Source organism: Carettochelys insculpta, chromosome 11 (assembly GCF_033958435.1).
Source record: "Carettochelys insculpta isolate YL-2023 chromosome 11, ASM3395843v1, whole genome shotgun sequence".
Taxonomy (NCBI): domain Eukaryota; kingdom Metazoa; phylum Chordata; order Testudines; family Carettochelyidae; genus Carettochelys; species Carettochelys insculpta.
This window is the reverse complement of record NC_134147.1, coordinates 13,050,565-13,067,239: the sequence shown is the minus strand read 5'-3', so window position 1 is coordinate 13,067,239 and position 16,675 is coordinate 13,050,565. Positions and strand designations below refer to the sequence as shown.

At 42.5% G+C, this 16,675-nt stretch overlaps 1 protein-coding gene across 9 annotated transcripts in view; it reads left to right on the top strand.

Moving 5' to 3' along the window:
• Positions 1-7,217, top strand: part of IQSEC1 (IQ motif and Sec7 domain ArfGEF 1) — a 723,956-nt gene extending 716,739 nt beyond the window's left edge. For 8 of the 9 annotated variants that reach the window (XM_075006130.1, XM_075006129.1, XM_075006127.1 and 5 more), the window contains 2 exons: positions 1,409-1,458; positions 3,510-7,217. In XM_075006130.1, the coding sequence (XP_074862231.1) occupies positions 1,409-1,458; positions 3,510-4,088 (629 nt within the window). In that variant the 3' untranslated portion in view covers positions 4,089-7,217. The remainder of the gene's footprint in view (positions 1-1,408; positions 1,459-3,509) is intronic. The other variant, XM_075006135.1, reaches the window with a different exon arrangement.
• Positions 7,218-16,675: the final 9,458 nt, after the last annotated feature.

The window sequence follows — 16,675 nt, the reverse complement described above, 5'->3', positions numbered from 1 at the left end:
TAGGTTCATAGATGTTCACCCATCTGTCCACATATGCTGCATTCATCACGGTGGCATCTGAGCATTTACACTCGTGCATCATGTTCCCTGTAGTGGGAACCCTTAGGTTTTTCTGTAGTCCTTCATGACTAGCCACTTTTATTTGCCTATGCCAGTATAATATCTGATATTGAATGGGGAGAGGATATTTTCCTTGAAGACTCTGGATTGGCTAGCAGGAGCGATTTGACTGTCACAACCAGCATCATTACTACCAGCAAACAAAGAGCAAAATTCCCTCCCTGGCTAGACAATAAGAATTCTAAGATAATCAAAGCCTCTTCTCTTTCATGGTGCACAATACTGTATAGTTAAGTTTTTGAGCAAGTTAAAACTGCAGTAGAGAATGTACCACAAAGTTACCAGCAAAGGCTTCTTCCACAGGACTTGCTCATCTGCAAACACAGAATCTCAGTTTAGAAGATTTATGTTGATAACTGTGACTTATTGCAAAAGTAAGACCCTTGGCCATAGCAAGAGATAAGAGAATATCTTATATCCCTCTCCAGCAACACTTCGGAGCAGGCTCTGAAGAGAATCTCAAGAAACCTCTACACAGGAGGGAGGTTTGCTGTGACACTGGGCCTTTAAGAAAAATGGTGGTACATCAAGAGAGAAATAAGGAATGCATGTGACTTTTGAAGATGCTTAGAGAAGCTGACTACTCCTCACAAAGAGGCTGATGATGTGAACTTTGCTTGATCATCCCCTAGACAGAACATTCTTACAATTGTTAAGATAATAGCCAGCAAACTAAATTCAATAAAAATAGCTATTCTGTGTCAACCCAGCCCATTATCTCTGCAGAATTAAAATCTGCCTGCATAGTGTTATATTTTGGCATTCTGGATTTTGGCACTTAGATTCCTAAAATCAGTACTGAGAAACCAACCAAGGGTTCAACATGTAAGGTTTGGGCAACTAACCTTAGAGAACACGTTAGGAAAATTTAGGCCCAACTACTAAAGCCGAGACTGTCATGTCAGCTTTAATAGCTAAATGTAGAGCACTGCATAGCTAGACAAACAAAATCTTTCCATACTGCAAGGCCCCCTTTAAATGTTAAATGTAGAGACTAGAATGTGGATATTTGAGACTTTTTAAAAATGGTAATAACGACAACTTGCTTCAAAACAATCTTCTTTTCTAGGATACATTTAGGTACAGAAACTTAATTTAAATATTGACCTTACATGTTAAGTTTCTGCCTTAGGTAACTACTGTATCAATCTAACATACCATGTTAAATTAGTCCCCTGAAGCCCCTCTAGTTGCATTTAGAGGCTCCTGTAGTAATTCAGGGAAGCAGATATTTGTCACCTAGGTCTTGTCTCAGTCTCTAATCTATGGTATTGCATGTCCTGGGCAGGCAAGCGTGGGCGTCGCAGCAGTGCAGGATCGCTAGACAGCAATATGGAAGTAAGTAGGAAGTTACTGATGTCTAGCTGGATGTGATGATGTGCATTTCAAACCTTTCTTTTATATACATATTTTTTTGCTCTTTTTCTTCTAACATATAACCTGCCTGTCTCAGATAAAATGCATGCGTAGGCTACTCACTTTGTATTATTCCAGCTTACAAAAACACTTCTGGCTTATTTTAAATTGAGCACCATTTTTGGTTTCAGCTAACCTTGTCCCCTCTGTTCCTGTAAGCATGGTTAAATGAACATGATGTGTCCTTTTGCCACCATTTCAGTCTGATCCCAGCCTGAAGGCCCACTTGCTCTTCGTTACAGAGTACACTGTTCTATGCTGTTTGATATTTAGCTATAACTATTGACTTTCATGCTCAGCCATTCCCATTGCTTATTTTCTAGTTAAATTGCTAAATGTATTCAGTCATGATGCCATGGAATTGCATAGATAGGGCATGGGAGGAGAAAATGAATAAGACGGAGGAATTCAATGTGGATTTCATGAGATTTCATTCATCTTCAAACCATTTATATATATCTATATATATTGTTCATGTCGTTGAATTCAGCTTGCAGATTTTTTGTGTGTGTGTTTGCGTTAGGTAGATTGCAGTTTAAATCTAGCACACTAGGCCTAAGTACTGCTTTGTCCCCTAATTGTCTTTATGGGGGGAGGGGGGAACCTCCAAAGATGAACTAGACCATTCAAGGCTAAATAGTAGAGAGTGTTGAGCCATGGGTCAAAAGAAAACGATCACACAGAAATCTTACTGAAATGAGTTATAGAAGTATCGGTGCAATCTAACGCACATTAGCCGCGTCTACACAAGCCGGCTACTTTGAAGTAGCCGTGCCAACTTTGAAATAGCGCCCACCACGTCTACGCGGGGAGAGCACTATTTCGAAGTTGAAATCGACATAAGGCGGCGAGACGTCGAAGTCACTGTCCCCATCAGGAGATGGGAATAGCGCCCTACTTTGACGTTGAACATCGAAGTAGGGCACGTGTAGACAATCCGCGTCCCGCAACATTGAAATAGTGGGGTCCGCCATGGCGGCCATCAGCTGAGGGGTTGAGAGACGCTCTCTCCAGCCCCTGCAGGGCTCTATGGTCACTGTGTGCAGCAGCCCTTAGCCCTGGGCTTCTGGCTGCTGCTGCTGCTGCAGCTGGGGATCCATGCTGCATGCGCAGGGTCTGCAACCAGTTGTCGGCTCTGTGGATCTTTTGCTATTTAGTGCAAATGTGTCTGGGAGGGGCCCTTTAAGGGAGCGGCTTGCTGTTGCCCGGGAAGTGCTAGTCCACCCTGTGATCCTGTCTGCAGCTGTTCCTGTCACCCTTATTTCGATGTGGGCCGCTTTGGCATGTAGACGCTCCCCTGCAGCGCCTACTTCGATGTAGTGCTGCCCAACGTCGATGGCACCAGCCCTGGAGGACATGTAGACGCTATTCAGCGAAATAGCTTATTTCAATTTCACTACATCAAAATAAGCTATTTCGATGTAGCATCCCCGTGTAGACGTAGCTATTATAGGATTAGGTTTATGACGCAGCAGCACAACCCTTCCCTATGGGGCTTACAATAAAAGCAAGCTATTTTTACATTTAAATTTAAAAAGACTATATTATGAAATATAAATGGTAACTATCATTTGTTACTGTGTGTTCATTTCAGTGTAATGTAGGATGTTTTTTATTTTTTTAAGAACAACGTGACTGGTGTTTTAAAATGCATTTTTCCCTTTTAAAACAAATTCTCAAGTATAGTGTCATCTTTCATTGACATTTCTAGTAATTTACGTATCAAACTTTACCATAAAACTACTGAAAGATAAACCATGTAGTGGTTGTTAATGTTTACAAGCATTCCAAGAAAGGCATGAATGCCTCACTTGTAGTTTGAACAGCTGTCAGAGAGAGAAGTTCTCCTATGATGCTTAACATAGTCTGCCCATAGGAGCATATAAGAGAGACTTGATGGATCAGTATGAACTTTTTCTTTTAAACATATTTTAAGATTTTTTTTAATTTTCATTTCTATTAATTTCTTTTAGGGATCCATCATTAGCAGTCCTCACATGCGCCGAAGAGCTACATCAACCCGAGAGTGTCCATCTCGCCCTCACCAGACTATGCCTAACTCTTCCTCACTCCTAGGTTCCTTATTTGGTAGTAAAAGGGGGAAGCCACCTTCCCACGGCCATCTACCACCTGGCCCATCACAGCAGCCTCAGCACCTACCTGTAATCCCGCATCAGCAACACTCCCAGCATCCTTCTGCCATGCACCATGCTGGGCCAGCTGAGGGGCAGACGCAGGCCCAAGTGCACACGCACCATTCACAATACTGTCATATGCAGCAGAACCCGCCCCCTTATCATCACCATCACCATTATCATCCTCCACAGCACATCCAGCACACACACCAGTACCACCCACATGTGCCACATTCCCAGCATGCGGCACATTCTTCTTACATGCAGCACCCTCATTCTCACCCTCCATTGCCCCCTCCTCACCCTGGGCACTCTTCTCATTCCCAGCATGCTCAGCATCACCATGGACAATCAGCTCCTCCTTCCACTTCAACCAGCGCTAAGCCCAAACACAGTGGCATCAGCACAATAGTCTAGAAGTATTTGTTCTACTAACACTGTAGTTTTAGGCAAAGTTATAAAGGCACGTAAAGGAAGCAGCAAATAAAACTGTGGATTTTTACCCAGCCAAACAATTTATTTGACTTCTGCAAGCTTAAGGGCCTGCTGTTACTAAATACAACCATTTGAATGAGTGTGATCGATATTGGTTTTACTTATCTGCTCAGTGGAGATCTGCCTTCTGGGCCAATCCTTATTTTCAATTTGCCTTGAAACTATGCTGCTTGCTGAAAATAAGTTAAGCTTCCTTTTTCACCAAATACCATGACAATTTTACATGCATACTATAAGCTTAACCGATTAAAAAAGTGATTCAGAACCAAGTGTTGCATTCTTGCTCTTTTATTGTCAATAGGCAAAAAAATAAGTAGACCTGATATGGTTGATGAAAGTACGTAAGTAAACTTTATATAATATAAATATATATAAATATATATATATACTGTATAGTTAACATTTGTGCTTGGAAAGAACGTTTTCAGTCCACAAAACTAGCAATATAGACTTTACAAGGAATTACACTTACTTGATAGAAGGACAGTAACAATAGATGAATAGCATATGAAAGAGTAGACCAAAAACATTAAATGCTAGGAATAAATTTTAGATATTTCAGTATTTTAATTTAAAAGTTCTCTACACATACTAAGACTCTAAGCAATCATTACTAAAATGTGCCAAGTAACATAGCATTTAACTGTTACAGTCAAATATTGCTTTTGTATAAATCCTTATTTTACTAACATATTATCATATGTAATCAGTATTATAACTGTTCTGCTATTTCAGGTAAGCAAACTAGTTAAGATGCAGTAACTGTACAGTAGCAAAACAGGATGACCATTTACCATTTGGTTATCTTAAAGCATTGGATACACAAATTCTTAGACACTTTAAAGGCTGTGATAACTGTGAATTTACATGATCCACATTTTTATATGCATATGATTTTATGAACACATCTGAAGAGTTATATGAAAGGTGCATACATACATTGCAAAAATTCATCTCAAGCATGAGCATTACAAACACCCATCCTTCTCAGCCACTTCATTTCCCTATTGATTATGACTTGCTCGTCTTGTTCCATTCTGACAGTATTTCCAGCTGGAACTGCTCTACAATTTTAAGGTTTATTTTAGTATCTAGTGTAGTGGGGTTATTCGGTTTTGGTTGGGGTGGGGTTGGTAGTGTAATTCCATACAGCCATATGCTAGCGACAAAGTGGGTTCCCCATATTTACTCATCACATTTGTTAGTTTCCAAGTACAAAGCACTCAGCAGGCTGAGTTGATGCTCAAACCCTCACTGTCATACTCCAGTTAATTTCAAGACATCATATTAAAGCAGGCTGTGCTGTTGTTGCTTATGTGTTGTAATCAAGCCATTTGCAAATTTGTATGAGATTTTGTATCCCTGAATCCTGTACATAGTCATACATGGAACGTACTTTGTAGTTTCAGCATTTTGAACCACTGCAAGGACTTTGCACCTAAATGGTAGAAACAAGGCAACGACAACTGCAAAACTGCACCAGCTAAAATGCAAAACTTGAAGAAGGAAGAAAACGGCGTTCCAGTGTGAGATGGGTAAAAAGAAATCAGCAAGGAACCAGCTCTGTCTGTTTATTTGAACAATACAAATATACAGGAGCACTGTTTGAAGAAAGGGTCAACTTTCAATACTAGGTTACTTTTCGTATCTTTAATTTTGATTTTTCCCCTCTCCATTTTCCATACCAGTGATGATATAATACCAGCAAACTGCAAACTGAGCACTTTGTTAATCTCCATAGAGAGCAAATACAGCAATCTAGAGTTTAGCCTTTTGCTTAAATCTGTTTGTTTCCTCACATGTGCAATATCTTTTCTCCCTTTTCCTCCTATAAATCTTACATTAAAAGGAAAGTAAAAGAAGTATATTTTCGTGTAATTCAAGCTATCCTAAATTCTGTGTCTTGCCTTAAGAGGGCTCGTCTCAGCCCTCTGAGGTCCTGTTCCTTCCAGTTTTAAAAATACTGTTCTTAAAAGGGAATATAGAATTGTCTGCATGTCACCTAACATAATTAGTGTGAGGCTACACTCTACCTATTGTATATTTGCAAAATTCACCTGTTACTGTTGATATTAGTTAAAGTGAAGTGATACATATTTAAATGTCATCTTTTTTTTCATACCTCTGTACCAACTAGAATGTATAGGTTGTTCCAGAAAAGATAAGAATACCGTTAGGGAACAAAAAGTCTTTCTGAAAGTGCATCTTTTAATGAAATCTGAGGTAAAATACTCCTCTCCATCACATACCATATATTCTGCGCATGTTCTATATGCAAATTATTGATATCAGTGAATGTGCCGTGTTCTCAAGTGCAAAATATGCACTGGTGTTCTCCATTGTGTCATGGGGAGGAGGTTTTGGTCCCACACGTCACTTAGTTAGCATACAATGCCTTAAGTATTTTCGCACTGAAATGTTTCAAATTTGTTTGATTGGTTTCACATTATCATTTAGGGTCATTTAAGAATGGTGTAATAAATATAGTTGTAGATTTACACTGTGAGCCAGATTTTAATTTTGCCTGGTGCAAAATTGATAATGTGCAAAAGTTGTCACAAATTTTGTACATGTAAGAAACCATTTCTGCATGATGTTGCATAAACACGTATTGGGGAGAAGGGTGAGTGCTTACTTAGTAGACTCACTACTTACACATGCAAAATTAGAGGCCATCTTTTGGCTAAGATTACTGAGTCCTTTTAGAATACAATATTTGAAAATGTTCTCAGTTAAAACCATTGAGAATATACACAGTATGCTTGTTGTTTCTTTCTGTTTGGAACTAATTACCTTTAATAAACATCTTGGTTTGGCATAAATCTTAAGAACCTCACTGCTACTACTTTAAGGCTGTGTCTACACTAGCCCTCTTCTTCAAAGGGGGCATGGTAATCAGCCTGAGCAGAGAATACTAATGACGTCCTGCAAGGAATATTTTGGTGAGTAAGGGCACTTGGAAGTTGTGCAGGTACTTTGAAGTGCCCCTGGCTAAACAGTGTGCTGGCGCTTCAGAGTTTGCAACTTCGAAGTTGCTGTGGGGAGACTTAACCCAATGAAGTGCTGCATATTCATCACAGCAATTCATTAGTATTCTCCACTCAGGCTGTTTACCATGTCCCTTTGAAGAAGGGGATTAGTGTAGACATAATTTAGGAGAGCAGCCTAATATATCAGAATACCTCCTAGATTAATAATTGAATAGAACACCATAGATCACTCTTAAAATGGGAAGATGACAGTATTCTGCTAGTGTGTGCTGTTGAAGTAAATGAAATCGTAGTTGTTGAAAGGTTTTAGTCCTATTTCCTTATTGATTAAAAATTATGATGTCTCTACCAGAGACCACGTTTCTCTGTTGCCATGAATAATGTGGCTAAGTAATGATGTCAGCTTGAAAGAACAAAAAGGAACCCTAAAATACACTGATTAAAAAAAAACAGATCTTTTCTGGGACAACAGTCAAATATGTATTTGGGTTTTTTAAATTTTTTAAGTTAACGAAATGTACAGTGATGTAAAAAAACAAAGTTCATCCTAATGTATATGTCTTGTGTTGCTTAAAAAAGTCTTCAAACTGTAGAATGATTTTCCCATCATGTACTGCATGCAGCAGAAGCTCTTGTTTCTTGATAAAATGAGCTGAAAGACAGTCAGCAGATATTTAAACAATGAATCTCTAGATGTTGACTTGCTGTTCCATATGAAGCTGTGTGTTTTCTGCAGTTGAGCATGCATTTGCTGTTTCCGTTGTAAAATATCATTGCACTTGTTGCCTGCAGAATGAGTTATTATGTATATAATTAAAAGAAAAACCAATAACAAGATTAAATCTGGGGGAGGGGAAATGATGTTGGAAATGGGACCAAGTAGGGGGAATAGATAAATCTCTAAATTGTACATAGTGTGTAAATTAGTATTACTATAAGTGCAGTCACTTTGAGGTTGCATACAATATCTATCTCCTGCTAGGAACTTTAATCCAGCTTCAAGTTTTATTAAACTATTAGGATTAGGTCTTGAATGCAGACTGTTAAAGACTTCAAGAAACATGCTCACAAGAAGCTTCTGTTCTGGGGAGGCTCAAGACCCATTTTGTAATGGTGGGGAAGAAAGGAGTGCTTTTGTTTTATTTAATATGCATTCTGTTTGTAAGTAGTAACAGACCCTGTTGATGTAAAACTATAACTGTGATCATGTGGAGAAATCAAATAAATAATTGAAAATGGTTTCTGGTGCTCATTTTTGTGCAGTGTAAGAACATCAGTTCTGCTGGCTGAAAGAAAAGAAAATCAATTTTGAGTGAAGTGTTGACCTCTCTGAAGTCAGTGGGAGTCTTGCAATTGACTTCAGAGGGATCAGGATATTGTCTTTAGTGTTTGTTATCATTGCAAATCTATTACAAAAATCCTGGTCCAGTCACTTAAGGTTTGATTTGGTTTGATGTTTGTGCGGGTAAGTGTAATCCTTCAAACACTTAGACTGGGTCTACACTACAGAGTTTTATAACTCAGGGAGTGTGTACACATTTAAAACATTCTCCCAACACATTCTCAACAGAGCTCTGCATTTTCCTCAGCAGTGGAGGGAGGGGTGGCTCATTGGTTTGCACATTGGCCTCCTAAACCCAAGATTGTGAGCTCAATCCTTGAGGAGGCCACCTAGGCATTGGGGCAAATAGATGTCAGGCATGGTGTTTGGCCCTGCTAAGAGGGCAGGGGACTGGACTAGATGACCTCCTAAGGTCCCTTCCAGTTCTGGGAGATGTGTATCTGCAGCATTTATTTACTTATCATCCCTCAAAAATTTGAGGCACAACAATCTCTGGACATAGGACTGTCGACAAAAGTGAAGCGTAAACACTTATGTCAACATAGAGGGCTTCCAGTTGCCAGGCAGGCCTCTTTGCAGAGCTGTAATTCCGCTTTCTGGCACTAGAGGGCAGCGCAGTCTGGCAGTTCTTTGTGGACAGAGCAAGTTGTGCATAGATGTAATCTGCTGACATGTTCTGTCGATATTACCCTGTCTACAGTAACTTCTGTCGACAGATGCTTCTAGTGTAGGCATAGCCTCAAGGAACAGTAAAACTGGTTTGAGCTGGACAAAGCAAGAGGTGACGCTTTAGCAAGCTTCTTCACATTCTTTTGCTAAGTGATTTAACCAAATGCAGAAGTTTCATCTTAAACAGAAACTACCTGTAGCAACCAACTGGGGCGTGGTTTTGTTCTGTTGTCAAATGGAGAGGGAGGGAGAACTATAGAAGATCTGTGCTGAAAGTTTAGTTTTATTGTGATGTGTTCATCTTTTAGAACCTGACCTCTTTGCGGGCCTGATCCAAAATCCATTGCTGTTAATGGGGGTCTTTCCAGTAGCTGTCAAAGATGCATAGATTATATGGTTAGAAGTGACCACTGTAGGGCTGAATTAAGAATGGGGCTTTAGGGGGATGCAGCTTTGGGCTGCAGGGCAAGGAGGGGAGCCTGGCTGGGCTGCATGCTGCATTTTGGGGCAGTTTTGCTTTGTAACGGGAGAGGAGAAGTGGCACTGCACGTTGCTGTTCCTCCTCCCACCCTCCCAGAGCCAAGTTCGTGCAAAAATCGCTATGTGGCAAGCTCTGTCCTGACACTGCCCTCACGTGCAGGTTCTACCCCTGGAACTCCCAATGGCCAGTGAGGACGGTGCTGGCAAGTGAACTCAGAACCATCTGTTCCCCCCACACACACACCCACAAAATGGGGTCTGCCACAGGTAAGACACTGTACCCTGACAGTCTGCCCACCCTTGAGCCTCTCCTGTACCCCCCATAATTGCATCCAGTCCCTGAAAATTATACAGGGACCTGGACCCTATTCTCAAAGTCAGAATAAAGAGGATAGAAAAGTCTAGGAAAAAAAGATTTTTGACTTTTCCCCTTACTACACAGACGTTGCAAAGACAGGTGATGGCAGTGAAATATCATACATTGAGCCTATAAAGGACACAGGACTCTCAACTAGCTACCCCCCGGGCTTCTCAGGGGGGTCAAAGCATGAAGACATAGAGGAAATGTTAGCAAAAGGATTTTACAGCAGAAATATCAAACCAGCAGGTGTCTGCAATGGACACAAGCTCCTGCAGATCTTTTTGGCAAGGCCGGGGGCTGCGGCTGCAGAGCCGCTTGGAATGTTGAAGTAGCTAAACTAGTTCCCCCAATTACCTCAGCCACTGGAGGAGACTTCCCCACCCCAGTGGTCCCTTGCTAAGGATGTGGGGGGAGGTGCGGGGGGGGCAGTTGAAACGGTCCCCGCCCCTGCTATCTCAGCTGCTGGGGTGGACTTCTCCCAGCATCTGCAAGCACCACTGGTCTCTTGCTAGAGGCATGGGGCGGGGGTGGTAGTAGGGAGGGCAAGCCCCTGACGATCTTTAGTTGCATGGGGAGACTTCCTTCCGGCAGCTGCAAGCCCCTGAAATTCCTTCCCACCCTGGGAGCCCTAAATGCGTGCAACCCAGGTCATGGTGCTGCCTGGCAGCATGGTCAGCACCAAAGAGCAGTCACGTCTTTTTTACTGGGTCGGGGGCTACCCACATGCTGTGGCTAAGCACAGGAAAGACCCCAACTTCGTGGCACCTGTGGGGGCGGAGGGGGTTCGCACACAAATGTAAATGACTGAGAAGAAGTTTCTCGGCCTCTTATGCAAGCACGACACCCAGCAAAGCTTTGTTGCCATGTGGTGTGGCGGGGCAGCAGCTGGCACCAGGCACCGCAGATAAAAATAATATGTAGAGACAGAACCACACACTCCCTGCAGGGGCTATGTGGTGCCTAGAGAGGAATGGGGAACACGCACAAATGTAAACAGCTGAGAAGTTTCTCAGCTTCTTATGCAAGCACAACTCCCAAAACAGCCCTGCTCCCACACCATGTGGCAGGGCAGCAGCTGGCGCCGGGCAGCGCAGATAAAAATACCAAGTGTAGAGACAGAACCATGACCTCTCTGCAGGAGATATTTGTAGTGGGTAGCTGCCCACACAGCACTAATTGCAAAGAAAGAAAAACATTGCTCAGGCTCTCATACAAACATGAGCCCACAGCCACAGGCTTGCTGCTCCCACTTTGAAATGCATGGTCTTCCTGTTACCGAATTCCTGTGCACCTGGAGAGCTGCCGCCAGAGCTGAGCACTGAGGGGCATTGTGGGTTTCATATGGGACGCCTCTGGAGGCTAATGAAGTCCACTTTAAGGTGTGGCACTTGCACATTGGCCTTTAATAGCACTTTTAAATTCAAGCTTGCGGCTACACCCAACAGATAACTGCAATTTTGTAATCTTGAGCTTAGTGCTCCCAAAATTGATCTAATGGTATTTACAGTGAAGATAGTCATGTGGTGATATCAAGCTAACTGCCTTAAATTTGAAGTTATCTCATAGTATAGATGCAGCCTTACTCTTGATTTTAAAAATTCCATGATAGTGAATCTTCCACAATCTTTATGGCTGTGTCTACGCTACAAAAATAACTTTGAAGTTGCTTACTTCGAAGTAGAGCATTTACACACACCCTACTTTGAAGTTAAACTTCGCAGTCAGGCACTACTTCATTCCCAGGAATGGCCTTCAAAGTTGGGCTCCCTACTTCTCAGTAAGGGAAAATATGTGTAGATTCTCTTCTGGCTACTTTTCTGTAGTGCCTAACTTCGAAGTTAGTTCCTAGTGTAGATGCACCCTATGGCTATGTCTACACTAGCACACTACGTCGAAGTAGCCTATTTCGATGTAAGAACATCGAAATAGGCTACTTCAATGCATATTGTCTACACATCCTCCAGGGCTGGTGCCGTCGACGTTCAACATCGAAGTAGCGATGGAGAACATCGAAACGAGCTGCCCTGGAAGGAAATGCGGAGCATCCACACACACAGGTGCTCCCCATCGAAATAAGGAGTCAGCAAATCCCCAAGCCGCTCCCTTAAAGGGCCCCTCCCAGACACACTTGACCTGCACAGCACAAGATCCACAGAGCCAACAACCCGTTGCAGACCCTGTGAACCGCAGCATGGACCCCCAGCTGCTGCAGCCAGAAGCCCTGGGCTAAGGGCTGCTGTGTGCGTAGACCATAAAGCCCCCACAGGGGCTGGACAGAGCATCTCTCAGCTGATGGCTGCCATGGAGGACCCCGCTATTTCAAAGTAGCGGGACGCGGATCATCTACACACACCCTACTTCGACGTTCAACATTGAAGTAGGGTGCTGTTCCCATCTTCGGCTGGGAATAGCGATTTTGATGTCTAGCCGCCTAACGTCGATTTCAACGTTGAAATAGCACACGGCGTGTGTAGACGTGACGCGTGCTATTTCGACGTTGTGCCAGCTACTTTGAAGTAGCCGGCAAGTGTAGACGCACCCTATGTGAGTTATTTCAAGGGTTCCCTATTAAAGCATGTGCCTTATCTGTAGTCTGAATTTGTCTGGCTTCAGCTTCCAGCCTTGGAATGCTTTATAAATTTGTTTGCTAGATTGAAGAGATGCCTATTATAAAGTTTCTGTTTCTCTAGTTGGTACTTGTAGACTGTGATCAGAGTAACCCTTAGCCTTCTCTTAAATGAATGCAAAAGCTCAAGCTCCTTGAATCTTTCACCAGAAGACATGTTTGGCAATCTTACAGTTATTTGTGTGGCTTTACTCTGAACCCTTTCTAGCACACTTTTTGAATTATGGATGCCAGAGGTGGACACAGCGTTCGAGTAGCACTTGCACTAGTGCCAAAAAAACAGAGGTAATATAACCCCTCTACTCTTATTCAATATTCCCTATATATAGGCAGTGCTTTTTTGGGTGTGTTTAAAAAAAAAAAAAAGAAAAGAAAAGAGGAGCCACTATGGCTCCTCAGACCCCCACAACCTCTCACACCCCTCCAGGGTCCTGCGGCTGGGGCTGCCACAGCAGGGATGGGAGCTCTGACTCCCAGCCATGCTCTGGAAAAAGGTGGTGGTATGTGGTGCTGGTGCGTACTGTCACAAGTAAAGAACTGCTTGAGAGTCTAGGAAGTCCATTCCAAGCAGCGTTTGGCTAGGCAGAGAGTCACCACCTCTTGTAAGGGGTGTATCTGGAAAAAAATATGTTCCTCTTATCTTCTGTCCCTGTATCTCTTTTGTTGCATAGGGTATCTGTCCAAAACAACAAGATGATCAAATTCATTTCCACATATGATCTACACAGTGTTTGAGGCTGGTTGGTTTGCTAAAAGGCCTTGGACAGTTCATTTGTTTTAATTTTTGAATGGTAACAGAGAGGAAGCTGTGCTAGTCTACACACTATCAAAACAAAAAGCAGTCAAGTAGCACTTTAAAGACTAGCAATATGGTTTATTAGGTGAGCTTTAGTGGGACAGATCCACTTCTTCAGACCATAGCCAGACCAGAACAGACTCAATATTTAAGGTACAGAGAACCAAAAACAGTAAGCAAGGAGGACAAATCAGAAAAAGGTAATCAAGGTGAGCAAATCAGAGAGTGGAGGGGTGGGGGGGAAGGTCAAGAATTAGACTGAGCCAAATATGCAGACAAGCCCCTATAGTGACTCAGAAAGTTCCCATCACACTTTAAACCATGTGTTAATGTGCCGAATTTGAATATAAAAGCCAGCTCGGCTGTTTCCCTTTCCAAAACAGTGCGATAATTCCTTTTCAGTAACACACATACCTTTAGGTCATTGACAGAATGCCCCATTCCATTAAAATATTGACTAACTGGTTTGTGGATCTGGAGTGTTTTGATGTCTGTTTTGTGCCCGTTGACCCTTTGTCTAAGGGAGTTAGAAGTCTGTCCAATATACAACGCATCTGGGCATTGTTGGCACATGATGGCATATATGATGTTAGTAGAGGAGCATGAGAAAGTGCCCATGATTCTGTGAGTAACCTGGTTAGGTCCAGCGATGGTATTTCCAGAGAAGATATGTGGACAAAGCTGTCAGCGGGCTTTGTTGCAGGGAAAGGTTCCAGGACTGGTATTCCTGGGGTATAGACTGTGGCTGTTAGTGAAGATCCTCATGAGGTTGGGAGGTTGTCTGTAGGAGAGAACAGGCATGTCACCCAGGGCCTTCTGGAGTGTGGCATCCTGATTAAGGATAGGTTGTAGGTCTTTAATAATTCGTTGCAGTGGTCTGAGTTGGGGGCTGTAGGTGATGATGTAGGTGATGTTCTGTTCTTGGCTTTTTTGGGCTGATCTTGGAGTAGCTGGTTTCTGGGTATGCGTCTGCCCTGTCGATTTGTTTTTTTACTTCTCCTGGTGGGTAATTCAGGTTTATGAATATTTGGTAAAGTTCTTGTCGTTTTTGGTCTCTGTCAGTTGGATCAGAGCAAATGCAATTGTACCTAAGAGCTTGACTGTAAACAATGGATCTAGTCACATGTGCAGGATGGAAGCTAGAAGGGTGTAGATAAGTATAGCGATCAGTAGGTTTTCGGTACAGTGTGGTACTGATCAGGCCATCCTTGATTAGTACTGTAGTGTCCAGGAAATGTATCTCTTGCATGTTGTAATCGAGGCATAAGTTGATGGTGGGGTGTAGATTGTTAAAGTCTCTGTGGAATTCTTCTAGAGCCTCTGTACCATGGGTCCAAATCGTAAAGATGTCATCAATGTATCTTAAGTAGAGGAGTGGTAATAGGGGATGAGAGCTGAGGAATCTTTGTTCCAGGTCAGCCATAAATATATTAGCATATTGTGGAGCCATGCGGGTGCCCATAGCAGTTCCACTAATCTGGAGGTATAAATTGTCCCCAAAACGGAAATGATTGTGTGTGAGAACAGAGTTACAGAGGTCAGACACCAGATTGGCTGTGGTGGCATCAGGGATGGTGTTCCTGATTGCTTGTAATCCGTCTTTATGTGGAATATTAGTGTACAGAGCCTCTACATCCATTGTGGCAAGGATGGCCTTATCAGGAACTTTTCCGATGTTTTGTAATTTCCTCAGGAAGTTGGTGGTATCTCGGATATAGCTGGAGCATTGGTGGCATAGGGTTTGAGGAGGGAGTCCACGTAACTGGATAGTCCGGTGGTAAGGGTGCCAATACCTGAAATGATAGGGCGTCCAGGGTTTCCAGGTTTGTGGATTTTGGGAAGTAAATAGAATGATGACACCAGATGACACCAAGTTGTTCAGGACAGTCAAAACCAAAACAGATTGTGAAGAACTACAAAAAGATCAGCAAACTGAGTGATTGGGCAGCAAAATGGCAAATGAAATTTAATGTGGGTAAGTGTAAGGTAATGCACATTGGAAAAAATAACCCAAATTACACGTACAACATGATGGGGTCAAATTTAGCTACGACAGATCAGGAAAGGGATCTTGGAGTTATAGTGGATAGTTCTCTGAAGACATCCACGCAGTGTGCAGTGGCAGTTAGTAAAGCAAATAGGATGTTAGGAATTATTAAAAAAGGGATAGATAATAGGACAAAAGATATCATACTTCCCCTATATAAAACTATGGTACGCCCACATCTTGAGTACTGCGTGCAGATGTGGTCTCCTCACCTCAGAAAAGATATATTGGCATTAGAAAAGGTTCAGAAAAGGGCAACTAAGATGATTAGGGGCTTGGAACGGGTCCCATATGGGGAGAGGCTAGAGAGACTGGGACTTTTCAGTTTGGAAAAGAGGCGATTGAGGGGCAATATGATAGAGGTATATAAAATCATGAATGGTGTGGAGAAAGTGAATATAGAAAAATTATTTACCTTTTCCCATAATACAAGAACTAGGGGACACCAAATGAAATTGATGGGTAGTAGGTTCAAAACTAATAAAAGGAAATTTTTCTTCACACAGCGCACAGTCAACCTGTGGAACTCCTTGCCCAAGGAGGCTGTGAAGGCCAGGACTCTATTAGGGTTTAAAAAAGAGCTTGATAAATTTTTACAGGTTAGGTCCATAAATGGCTATTAGCCAGGGATAAAGTATGGTGCCCTAGCCTTCAGTACAAGGGCAGGAGATGGATGGCAGGAGATAAATCACTTGATCATTGTCTTCTGTTCTCCTTCTCTGGGGCACCTGGCATTGGCCACCATCGGCAGATGGGATGCTGGGCTGGATGGACCTTTGGTCTGACCCAGTATGGCCATTCTTATGTTCTTATGTTCTTATCCAGGCTGCGGCTCAGATGGTGTGCCTGAGTTAATGAGGTCCCAAGTAGCAGCAGGGAGTTCCTTCAGTAGTTGTTGTAATTTAATTTCCTTTGGAATTCCAAAGTGGGATCAGCAAAGAGAGGTCTGTAAAATGTGGTGTTGGAGAGTTTTCTGGCTGCCTCCTGTTCATAGTCTGACCTATTCAGGATGACAACAGCACCCCCTTTGTCAGCTGGTTTGATTATGATGTCTGGGTTATTTTTGAGACTCTGGACAGCATAGCGTCCAGCATAGTTCAGATTATGTTTCATTTGGCATTGTTTGTGTATAATGTCAGCCTGAGCACGGTTGCGGAAGCGCTGTACGTAGAAGTCCAGACTTTCACTACGACCCTCA